The 12246-nt window shown below is 51.1% G+C and overlaps 2 protein-coding genes and 1 long non-coding RNA gene across 5 annotated transcripts in view; 1 reads left to right on the forward strand and 2 right to left on the reverse strand.

Annotated features, from left to right (window-relative positions):
* Positions 1-5070, reverse strand: part of LOC310673482 — a 214663-nt gene extending 209593 nt beyond the window's left edge. Inside the window, exon 1 of the long non-coding RNA XR_014509062.1 lies at positions 4708-5070. This is a non-coding gene — a long non-coding RNA (uncharacterized lncRNA). The remainder of the gene's footprint in view (positions 1-4707) is intronic.
* The window catches only part of KCNS3 (potassium voltage-gated channel modifier subfamily S member 3), a 442125-nt gene that overhangs the window by 116610 nt on the left and 313269 nt on the right, over positions 1-12246 (reverse strand). The gene's annotated exons all lie outside the window — the stretch shown is intronic.
* SMC6 (structural maintenance of chromosomes 6) overlaps positions 281-12246 on the forward strand; it is a 42983-nt gene continuing 31017 nt past the window's right edge. For 2 of the 3 annotated variants that reach the window (XR_014508950.1, XM_083431513.1), the window contains exons 1-3: positions 376-621; positions 3854-4061; positions 5363-5480. Coding sequence is in view for 2 of the 3 variants with exons in the window: in XM_083431513.1 (XP_083287639.1) it covers positions 3921-4061; positions 5363-5480 (259 nt within the window). In the remaining variant the exon portion in view is untranslated. Of the gene's footprint in view, positions 622-3853; positions 4062-5362; positions 5481-12246 lie in introns of all 3 variants that reach the window. The other variant, XM_083431514.1, reaches the window with a different exon arrangement.

Below are 12246 nucleotides of genomic sequence, written 5' to 3' on the forward strand. Positions count from 1 at the left end.
ATCGGACGGCCTGCCGCTGAGGGGAAGGAAGCGGCATACCTCACATTTCTGGTTCGCAGTTGAAGGTGGGTGGTGGGTGGGCGAAACCCGTGCCAAGAAAGCGGGGTCTGGACGCCCTCGAGTGGTTTGGGTGAGATCAGAGGGGCTCTTTCTCTACCATCTCCTCCTCTTATAATTTCTATTTCTAGCTCTATCGTCGTCACGTTATGCCAGTTCCCCGCACATGGCGCCCTTCGGATGGGAGCCGGAAGCGACGACAGGAAGGAAGAGCTGACGCTTGCCCTCTTTCCTCTCTCCTTGCCAGAACTGCGCGTGCGCCTTAAGGCCGCGGGACGAGGTGCTTTGCCGTTGGGAGAGGCAAAAAAAGAAAAGAAAGGAAGCGTAAAGACGCGCGTTCTTCTCGCTCGCGCAGCGCGGGGCGGCCGCTGATTGGATGGCGCGGGGAGGAGACTCGCCGCTCTCGCGCCCCGGGGCGTCGTACGCAGGCGCGAAGCCTTTCAACGGTTTCCCGCTGAAGCGCCAGCTGCGTGGTTTCGCTTTCTGTTCCTGAGGTGAGTGGCGAAGAAGGAAAAGGGGAGAATTAGGTCGCCTGCTTTCTTTAATTTTTATGATTTTCAAGAGGTAAGCCTTAACTTATTATTGTTATTATTATTGGTGAAATTCATTGGACTCATTTTCTTGCCGCTAAGCGTCTTTACAAAAACAATCCCCCCCCAAACGTTCAATAAAAAGCAAGGTGAGGGGTTGGGGGGGGGGAAAGAGACATTGAAAAGGAAACATTATTTGCCTCATTAATAACACAGGGAGCCCGATCCTGAGCAAGTGGCTCCCGAGTACTGTATTGTCAGGCCCAGGGCAGACTAGAAAGAGGGCATAGCTAGAACTATGGAAGCGGCTTCCGAAAGAAGCAGGGATGTTTTTAAAAAGAGGGTAAGGCCACGACAAAAGGTGGTAGGATACAGTAACGAATGGTGTATGCGGAAATGGCGAAACTTGCCAGAAGAATGAGAAACCGGGAGAACAGAAAGGAATGGAGGTGGTTTATTGAGTATTTACAAAAAAGGAAACAGATTAAGACATGGGCAGGATTATTAGTAAAACCTACAGTGTTTTTTTAATTATATACATAAAAAGGTAAAGGTACCCCTGCCTGTACGGGCCAGTCTTGCCAGACTCTAGGATTGTGCGCTCATCTCACTCTATAGGCCGGGAGCCAGCGCTGTCTGCAGACACTTCCGGGTCACGTGGCCAGCGTGACAAGCTGCATCTGGCGAGCCAGAGCCGCACACGGAAACGCCGTTTACCTTCCTGCTAGTAAGCGGTCCCTATTTATCTACTTGCACCCGGGGGTGCTTTCGAATTGCTAGGTTGGCAGGCGCTGGGACCGAAAGACGGGAGCGCACCCCGCCGTGGGGATTTGAACCGCCGACCTGACGATCGGCAAGTCCTAGGTGCTGAGGTTTTACCCACAGCGTCACCTGCGTCCCTGCCAATTATATATATATATATATATATATATATAATAGATACACACACACATATATATATACACACACGTACAAATTTGTGTGTATGTATATATACATATATACATATATATACACACATATACATAAACATGCATATGTATATATATTTGTATATTTTTATGTGTACTGTGTATATGTGTGTGTGTGTATGAATGTGTATGTGTATGTATATATGGTATATCTTAGAATAGACAGACAAAAGAAGTAAGTTAAGACAATTTGAAGTATGTAGGAAAAGACAAAAATAAATGTAAGGAACTGCAGAAAGAGGGGGAAGGGAGTCGAAATTGGAAATGTTACAATTTCAAAAATAATTGTAAAGTAAATAAATGGAAAATAAAAATTGATTTGTTTTTAAGAAGAGGGTTAGGCAAATTCAGAGGATAAGGTTGCCAGTGTTTATTGGTCATGATGCCTGTGTTCTTCCTACACTAATCATTAGTCGTCCGTCCCCCCCCCAGCATTGTAACCTGATAAGGGCTTGTTTAGGTATAATTAGGAAAATACATGGGTAGAAAATACATGAGTGGATGAGACCAATAGTGGGTCCAGTGGAAAGGCGGTTTCTGTATGTGTTGTAGAGGGACATAAGGGGCAGATGTGTGTTGTCAACCTGGGAAGGTTGACCATCTAGGAGAAGGAAAACTCATATCCTAAAGCTCTGCTGCCTTTCAGGAGATCTTCAGGAGAAGAAAAGGCACAAGGAGTAGACACAAATCCGGAGTGTAGAATGCATAGTTATTTCTTTCTTTCAACAAAAATTTAACTCATAGCAGCCTTTGCTTGCTCACCCGAAACCAGGATGCAAGGCTCATTTTCTGTTTAGTTGATAAACCCTCAAATGGTCAGGCTCCTCGAGGCAGCTGAAGTGCTGGCTTATTGGCCCATGTAAGAGAGGTGGTGGGGCATTCATGGGCTTTGCCTGTCCATGTTGCTCTGGCTGTAGATATTCAGTATCTAAATATCCTATCTAGATATTCAGTGCAAGGTACTGTACTGCGTATTTCAGTGCCAAGGAAGTTGTGATACAACAGAACCAAAGCCTTAATATGAGAACCATGGAGTGTACATTACAAAAGAAAAAAGTGCAAGAACACATGCCAGGTAAAAAATGATAATTTAAATTATTGGCATCTCCATTATAAAACATAAATTAAAAAAAACCAAGCAGCCTAATTTTGTGCATATTTACTTAGAAGTAATGTTCAGTTACTCCCATATGGCAATCAAAGGAAAATTCCTTTGGTTTAAAGCTGGAAAGTGCAGGCTTATGAAATCTGCTTTTTTATTATTTGTTAATTGCATTTATATTTCACCTTTTTCTCCAAGGAGCACAAGGTGGCATACATGGTTCTTTTCATTTAACCCCCACAAAATGTAGAGGGAGGTTAGGCTAACAGGCATATACTCTTAACAGAACAAAACTTAACAACTACAGTAAAGCCTCTCCTCCTCCAAGAGGGGAGGTGTTGTGGGCGGGACGCGATTTCTGCGTCACGCAGGGGGCGTTACGTCCCCTGCCCCACTCACCTGGCTGGCACACCACGCCCACAGGTAAGCGCCCAACCGGGCGGCTTGGAGGGGGCGTGGTTTGCAGTTTAACTTACTGCTGTGCCAGCCATACCGCCTCATTTTCCGCCTTCTTGTTGCGAGTCAGCTAGGAGTCATTGCAGGGAAGAGCTCAGCCACGAGGTTTGGAGTCGGGTGTGTGTGTGTGTGTGTGTGTGTGGAGGCTTCTTGGTTCCTGGCTTGCCTTTTAAATTTAGGAGGCTTGCGTGCGCTCATTGCTTTACTGCTTTTAAAAACCCAGGCATCCAGGTTCGCTATCTGCGTTAGTTTTCGCAAGCTGCCTTGCTGTGTCCTCTTTTCCGTATAGAAACCTACATTTAACCTTCTATTTCCCCCCACTCCTGCCATGTGGGCTCTCCAGTTTGTCTGTTACCTTTCTTAAGCTGCAGCTTGTCCCCTTGCCCAGCACGTGGTCTCTCCGCCCCCAGCGAGGTCTGAGTGTGAGTGTGGCTCCGTCTTTCTTTCTCCCTCTTCTCTTCGCGGCACTGTGCGTTTTCTCTCCCCGTGCGTTTTTCCTTCCTCTGCCTCTGCCTTGGTGGCTGTGCGTTTTATTTTAATTTTTGGACAGGGTGCTTGTACGTTTTCCCCTCTGTTGCCCTTGCCCACCCGATTGCGTGGCTGGTCTGGGTGATTGAGTGGGTTTGCCTTACATTTTAATTTGTTGGCCAGGGTGCTTGTAAGTTGAATACTATAAAATAAGGAAACATTTATTATATAGTTTCATGAACTTTCCCTCCACTTCCCCAACATTACAGCGCCAGAAATTTGCCAGATTTCTGATGAAATATTTCCAAAAGAATTTCTGTAAGCACAGAGGCCAATATGTCAAAGAGAAAAGAGAGAAGCTTTTCAGCATCATCATCTGAAAAAAGACCTAGGCAAGCCACATTTGATTCTGATGATGACCCTAACGAAGAGGAGTTGTCACAGCTACAGAGTGACAGCGGTTACTACTCACAGCCGGTAAGCAATTTGTCCCACAATGTGGTTTTATATTATGCCTGAGAGAAAAATGAAACTATTGATGATCAGACAAGCATGGGGGGGGGGGGGACATGTAAGTTAAGCACCTGTGCTAGGAGAAGGTAAGTACTATCTACTGATAGTAAGTACTAAAGCTGGAATAGGGGATTGCATGCTTGGAGCCAGATTTCTACATCTCCTTAATTACCGCTTATTGTCAGCTTTTGTTATAGCCATTTCCAGGGGTCTTTTAAGTTTCCATTAACTTGGGAGCCTGCTTTAAAAGTTGAACTCTCACCTGTCTGCGACAGAAGTTGGTGGAACTTAGCCATGGGTAGAAAAGTTAAGTACCTTTGAGGAGGAGGCCATGCCAGCCAACCCTCTCCCTTTTTTATCTTACAGATTTAAACTTTCATACCAAATAAGCCCAGTAAACAAAAAACAGATAATGAAAGGTTAGAAGCAAGGGTGTGGGTACTATGGCACAGTGTATGTATGACTACCTGCTTGCAGGGTGCAAGTTGAGTATGCTCTGTGCCATGAACTCTTCAAAACCATTAAGAATGATGCCTTATGCTGAGTCTGGTCATTGGTCAGTCTTTGCACCCCAGAGCATCTGTAAGGAAGGAGGTAGTTTTCCAAGTACAGTAGTACCTTGGGTTACATACGCTTCAGGTTACATACGCTTCAGGTTACAGACTCCGCTAACCCAGAAATGTTACCTCGGGTTAAGAACTTTGCTTCAGGTTGAGAACAGAAATCGTGCAGCAGCGGCAGCAGGAGGCCCCATTAGCTAAAGTGGTGCTTCAGGTTAAGTACAGTTTCAGGTTAAGAACGGACCTCCAGAACGAATTAAGTACTTAACCTGAGGTACCACTGTATTGTATATGGAACACCAGATATTATGGTAAGTGTGGCTTGACTGAAACTGCCTTGCATGTGACAAAAATGCACAGGAGTTCATTATTACCTGCTCACTCAACTTCCTTATCCCTGGGCCTAAAGTGGATACTTTGAGGCAAAATATCTCTTTATATTTCGTTAGTTGCACTTGGGCTTTACCATTGCTCTCACGTTTTTTAGGGAGACCCATTGGACACAGTTTGTGATCTGCTATTTAGGCTACTACTTGAATTGTGTGGGGAAATGGCAAATGAGAGCTGAATGTTCTGCTAGTAAGGATTATTCAGACACCCCATGGTATTGTTAAAAATATGCAAGCATTGTGATGATCTGTGACTTTCTGTTTGTGTACGAAAGATGGGTGATCAGTTTTAAACATCTTTGTAATGTATCTGTAGGTGTCAGGAGAAGTTGGAATAATTGAAAGTATCCAGCTGAAGAATTTCATGTGCCATTCAATGCTGGGCCCCTTCAAATTTGGACCCAATGTCAATTTTATAGTTGGAAATAATGGAAGTAAGTTTTTATTTATTATTTTAAATCATATGGAAAATTACAATATTGGCATTTCTTCCATTCTGTAGCATATTTCTTATTTCTCAATTTCTCATATACCAGTTGTCAGGGCTGGCTCCGGGTCCCAGCTCACCAAGGACCAACGCTAGCCGATAGTACAGTATCAAAGTCTTTATTGAAGAATAGTCTCCATTTACAAGTCTCAGCGTCCCAGCCCTACGTCTGGACTTTAGACCGGCGATGCTCTGTCTGGATCTCCACCCCCCGTGCACCAGTTCAAGACTCTAATCTTACTCCACCTCTTCCTTCTCTCTCTCTTCCTCTGGGTCTTACTACCCCCCGGGGTCTCATTCCTCCTGGACTCTTCCGACGCGGAGCTAGACCCCTCTGACTCCTCCCCCTCTCTTCGGCGGGCTTTAGGACCTGGCTCCTTACCCGGGCTGCCCACCTTGCCGCCCTCCTGTACATTTGAACTTGGCGCGCGCGCGCGTTTTACTTTCCGGATGACCGTTTCCTCGCTCCCTGACGAGGGTGTGGCCACTCCTGCCTCACGTTCTCCCTCTGCCTGCGCGCTCCCTGATCCCGATGCCTTAGACTCCTCCCCCCTACTGCACTCTGGGGGGGACGCTGGTCCGGATTTCCAGCTGCTACTCTCTGAGTCCCCTTCTTCCCGAGGTGTCCCCCTGGGCACTCCCCTTGCCCTGACCATGGGGGCCCCTTTCTGTGAATCCTCCGAGTCACTGGAGAGACTCAGAGATCTTGGACTACTGTCGCCGCTGACATTTCCTTCCGACTCCTCCCCCTCGCTCTCTGTTTCTTCCCTCTCCAGTGACTCTGCTCCTGAACCCCTGACATCCATCCCCCCCTCGAAGCCCCCCCTTCCCCCCTCCCCTTCCTCCGGCGGGGGTGCTGGGTGCTCCGTCGTTGTGGGGGTGAATGGTGGATACAGTTCGTTCCCCGTGGCGTGCATCCAGTTAGAGAAATCCGGCTCGTCCTCCATGTCTTCGCCGACCTCGTTCTCCTCTGCTTCCATCTCCGTGCCGCCATGCTCGAACCCAACGTCCTCCCCCATCACGTCCATGTCCCTCTCACCCTCGTTCCCCTCTGGGTCCGTTGCCTGCCAAGGGCCCCTCAGCCACCTCTCCTCTCCTCGATTGTCCCACCAAAACGAGCGGTCTGAGGCAAACCCCGAGGGCGAGCCCTCCGGTGAACGTGTGTCTAATGCTGGTTCTTCGTCCGAGGTGAATCCCTGGAACGTGCTGGTAGAAAGCGTGGGTGTGAAAAGCCAGTCGTCGAAATACTCGGCTGGCATGGGCCTGTGTGGGAACAAGGCATGAAACTCCTCTTTGAGGAGAGGCTCGTCCAGGGCATAGTCCGGCACCCAACTGTTGGCGCTGGCCGGGGTACCTTCCCTTGCGAGAAAATATTCTACTCCCTCTTCCCCCCATCTCGAGTCCAAAATCTCTGTGACCTGGTTGATGGGTTCCCTTCTTGGCGACTCCCTCCTTGGGGGGATCTCCTTATACTGATCTGGTGCCGTGCCCTGCGCCTGAAATCGGTGAGGTGCTTTGTAGGGCGTGAGCACCGACCTATGGAATACTGGGTGCATTCTGGATCCTTCCGGAAGTGTCAACCGGAAGGCCACCGGATTGATCTGTGCCTCAACTAGGTAAGGTCCTAGCTGCTTATGTCCGAGTTTCTTCTTAGCTAAGGATCTGGTCGGCACTGCGTGTGCCGCTAACCACACCCAGTCTCCCACCTGTATGTCTTCACCAACCCTCCTGTGCTTGTCAGCCTGCAGTTTGTATGCGTGCTTTGCCAGCTCTAACTGCCTCCTAAGCTGCTCGTGGACTTCCTGCAATTCCGCCGCCAAGACTTCCGCTGCCTGTGGCTCCCCCTCCCCCAGTCTCTCTAATCCCGGGAAGGTTCTGGGATGCCTCCCGTTGTTGGCGAAGAACGGCGTCACCCCTGTGGACACGTGCTTCGTGTTGTTGTAAGCGAACTCAGCGAGCGGCAGGTAGTCCACCCATGTCGTCGGCTGTTGATTTGCGTAGCATCTCAGGTACTGCTGCATGACGGCGTTGACGCGTTCCGCTTGTCCATTGGTCTGCGGGTGTCTCGCCGACGCTAGGTTGATCTTGACGTTCAGGAAACCCATCAGCTTCTGCCAGAAGCTCGAAATGAACTGGCGCCCCCTGTCGGACAAGATAGACCGTGGCAGTCCATGCACTCTGAAGACGTGGTCTATGAACAGTTTGGCGGTCTGTTCTGCCGTGGCGACCTTCGCGCACGGAATGAAGTGGGCCATTTTAGTGAACATGTCCACCACCACTAGCACTGCCGTTTTACCCCTTGAGCTGGGTAAATCCGTGACAAAGTCCAGGGCCACCCTCTCCCACGGTTCGCTCGGAGTCTGCAGCGGTTCGAGCAGTCCCGCCGGAGGTTTGTGGACTGACTTGGCCCTTTGGCAGGTGTCGCACCTCGAGACGTACTCCGCGACTTCCCCCCGCATCTTGGGCCACCAAAAATCTCTGGCAACGAGTTCTGCCGTCTTCTCCTTGCCAAAGTGCCCGGCGGTGGGTGCGTCGTGTAACTGCTGCAGTACTTTCGCCCGGAGGTCGTCTCCCGGTACGTAGAGGGCCCCTCTGCGGATGAGCAATCCGTCTCGTACTTGGAACTCGTCGTCCTTCACCGTGCCCTTGTGCACCTCCTCCATCTTGGCTTGTGCAAAGGGGTCCCTCTGCAGTGCTCGACGGACCGCCTCCAAGTCCACGGTTGCTGCAGCGCACGCCCACGCTTTCGGAGCGAAAATGTGCTTGGCCGCTGCTGGTGCCGCCTCTTCGAGGTATTGCGGCTTCCTGGACAGTGCATCCGCCATGATGTTGTTGTCGCCTGGGATGTATTCTATCCTGAAGTCGAAATCCGCGAAAAATTCCGCCCATCTGATGTGCCGCTGGTTTAGGAATCTTGCCGTGCGCCAGTACTCCAGGTTCTTATGATCCGTGCGGACCTGCACGGTGTGCTTGGCCCCGACGAGGAAGTGTCGCCACGCCTTGAATGCTGCATGAATGGCCAGCAACTCCCTGTCCCAGATGGTGTAGTTTTGCTCCGACTTGCTGAGCTTCCTAGAGTAGAAGGCACACGGTCTCCAGTCCCCATGCGGGTCCTCCTGCAACAGTACGGCGCCCACGGCTCTGTCTGAGGCGTCTGTTTCAACCCTCAGCGGTTTGCTGGGATTCACATGCAGTAGCTGCCCTTCGGACGAGAAGAGACGCTTAAGGTTCTGAAAGGACGTCTCCGCTTGCTCCGTCCAGATGAACTTCTTCTTCTTAGAGCTGAGCGTGTCAGTAATGGCCGCCGTCTGCATCGCGAACCCCTTGATGAACTTGCGGTAAAAGTTGGCGAACCCCACAAACCGCTGGACCTCCTTCCGATTGCGCGGGCTCTTCCAGTCCAACACTGCGCGAACCTTGGCGCTGTCCATGGCAAGCCCCTTGTCCGACAGCTTGTAGCCCAGGAAATCCACCTCCGTCCTGTCGAACTGGCACTTCTCCAGCTTGGCATACAGCCGATGCTCCTGCAGTCTCTGCAGAACTTCCTTGACGTCACCTTCGTGGGCCTCCTCAGATTCTGAGAATATCAGGATGTCGTCCAAGAAGCAGACGCATGTCTTGTAGAGGAGACCCGCCAGGACGTGATGCATGAAAGCTTGAAAACAGTGGGCGCCATTTTGTAAACCGAAGGGCATAACTCTGTATTCATATGTGCCCAGGGGCGTGAACATGGCAGTCTTCCACTCGTCTCCTTCCCGTATGCGAATCAGGTTGTACGCCCCTCGCAGATCCAACTTTGTAAAAACGCGTCCTTTCCTCGCCGTCGCCAGCAGGTCATCTATCTTGGGCATGGGAAAGGCCGCGGGCTTGGTTCTGGAATTTAAAATTCTGAAGTCTACCACAAGTCTTTTTTGGGGCGTGTCCCTCTTCTTCACAAAGAATACAGGACTGCCCCCCGCTGCCTTCGACTCCCGGATGAAACCGCGCTTCAAGTTGAGGTCTATGAACTCCTTGAGCTCCTGCAGCTCATCCTCAGACATGGAATACAGTTTCCCGGCTGGCAGCGTCGCTCCTGGCAGGAGGTCAATCTTGCAGTCATAGGGCCTGTGGGGGGGCAGCTTGTCCGCTTCTTTCTCGCAGAAAACCTCCAAAAACGCTGCATACTTGCGAGGCACTGCTTGCAGCGTGCCTAATTGTAGCTGCGGGTCGTCCCCTCCTTCTTCCGGGCTAGGAAGGATGCAATGTTCCGCGCAATAGGAGGAGCCGAAGGTCAGTTGGCGTCGGTACCACGCCAATGCTGGGCTGTGCCTGTGCAGCCAACTCATGCCGAGGACTACAGGCGTGTCCGACAGGTGTGTGACATTAAAGCTGATGACTTCTCGGTGATTTCCAATCCGCATCACCATTGGTTGCGTTTGTTGCACCACCTGCCCCCCTAACAAGTCTCTGCCATCCACCGTGACAACGTTCAGGGGCAGCGTGGCTGGTAGCAGTGGTATATTGTGCTGCTGAATGAATTCCAGTCCTATAAAGTCAGCGTTGCTGCCGGAGTCAATGGTGATCGGCACCTCCAGAGTGCGTCCATTGGGCAGTTGGAGAGACGCTGTAAGCTGCACCACTGGTTTGGGTGGGAGGGGGTCTGTGGGTTGCAAAAGTGCTGGGGATTGTTTCATTGACTTGTCTGACTGGACCCCAGTGCCTCTTCCTCCAGCCAGACTCCGTCGTTTAACTGTTGCTGCGTTTTCAATTGAGCTGCTTCAGCGACTGTTGCGGAGGCTGCAGTGTGCTTGTGGAGCCTCTGGGGACACTCTTTCGCCATGTGTTGAGCACTGTCGCAGATGTAGCACTTCCTGTTCCCTCTAGGAGGCTTCGTTTTGGCTGCTCCCGGTGTTAGGGCTCTGTTAGCTGACTGAGCCCTGGCACCTCCTATCTCCATCGGCTCTTCTCCCCCTCCCTGCGAGGGTGTGGAGTGCGCACGCGCTGCTTCTCTGGGAAAGAAGGGAGGTGCTCTGGCTGGTGCCCTTCCCCAACGCCCTTCTTCCCTGTTGCAAGGACGTTCTTCCAGATGCACCCCGATCTCCAGAGCCCTCTGGACTACCTGCTGGGTGCTCCTTGGTCTCTCCCCTCTTCCAATCTCCGCTTTTACATCTGCATTCAACCCCTCCCAAAAGAGGTCTCTGACTGGCGCAGAATCTTTTTCCCACCCCAGGGCATGAACCAGTCCGAAAAATCGAGTATGGTACTGCCGCACGCTGGCTTTGCCTTGTTTAAGTCCATGTATGTCCCTCCTGGCAATATCGACGTCTACCTTTGATAAAAAGCATGAGTCCATTGCTTTAATAAAAGCCTTCGCATCTTGGAGCGCTGGATCATTGTCCCTCCATAGATTCCGCAGCCACGTTTTGGCTTCCCCATGCAAATGGGACAAGATAAACCCCACTCTCTCTCTCTCATCTCTAAAATCTTTGTCAAGTAAATCCAGCGCAAACAGCAGGTCTGCTCTGAAGTTGGGGTACTGCTGCAAACTCCCGTCGAAATGCGATACAAGGCTTCCTCCCCTTCTCCCCAAACCTATGCCTTCTGCCTTGGCTCCCGTTTGCCCCTCTTTGGAAAGCACGTCCAACCTGGCCTGGAGATCCCGGCAGGAGGTAACCATCTCCTCCTCTCTCTTCCTGGATGCAATTACCTCAGTGCTGAGTTGTGTCACCGCTTCTTGCAGGGCTTTTATCTTCTCTTCCGTCGTCATCTTGCCTGAGTTTTGTGAGCTCTGTAAGCACCCCTCCTCTGTCCTCGCTGCGCCGACTCACGTGGCGAGGTTCTCGGTGCCAAAACTTTAAAATTTGAGACAGAGCATACTGTCAGGGCTGGCTCCGGGTCCCAGCTCACCAAGGACCAACGCTAGCCGATAGTACAGTATCAAAGTCTTTATTGAAGAATAGTCTCCATTTACAAGTCTCAGCGTCCGAGCCCTACGTCTGGACTTTAGACCGGCGATGCTCTGTCTGGATCTCCACCCCCCGTGCACCAGTTCAAGACTCTAATCTTACTCCACCTCTTCCTTCTCTCTCTCTTCCTCTGGGTCTTACTACCCCCCGGGGTCTCATTCCTCCTGGACTCTTCCGACGCGGAGCTAGACCCCTCTGACTCCTCCCCCTCTCTTCGGCGGGCTTTAGGACCTGGCTCCTTACCCGGGCTGCCCACCTTGCCGCCCTCCTGTACATTTGAACTTGGCGCGCGCGCGCGCGTTTTACTTTCCGGATGACCGTTTCCTCGCTCCCTGACGAGGGTGTGGCCACTCCTGCCTCACGTTCTCCCTCTGCCTGCGCGCTCCCTGATCCCGATGCCTTAGACTCCTCCCCCCTACTGCACTCTGGGGGGGACGCTGGTCCGGATTTCCAGCTGCTACTCTCTGAGTCCCCTTCTTCCCGAGGTGTCCCCCTGGGCACTCCCCTTGCCCTGACCATGGGGGCCCCTTTCTGTGAATCCTCCGAGTCACTGGAGAGACTCAGAGATCTTGGACTACTGTCGCCGCTGACATTTCCTTCCGACTCCTCCCCCTCGCTCTCTGTTTCTTCCCTCTCCAGTGACTCTGCTCCTGAACCCCTGACACCAGTTTTTCTGAACAAAAAGCAGAATAGAACACTAATAAAATACATATAAAAGATTACAAACAATAAAGAAGCAAATTTAGTACCTCTCAAACAATAACTAAG

The sequence above is a fragment of the Podarcis tiliguerta genome, assembly GCF_965153285.1.
Source record: "Podarcis tiliguerta genome assembly, chromosome: 3".
Taxonomy (NCBI): Eukaryota; Metazoa; Chordata; class Lepidosauria; order Squamata; family Lacertidae; genus Podarcis; species Podarcis tiliguerta.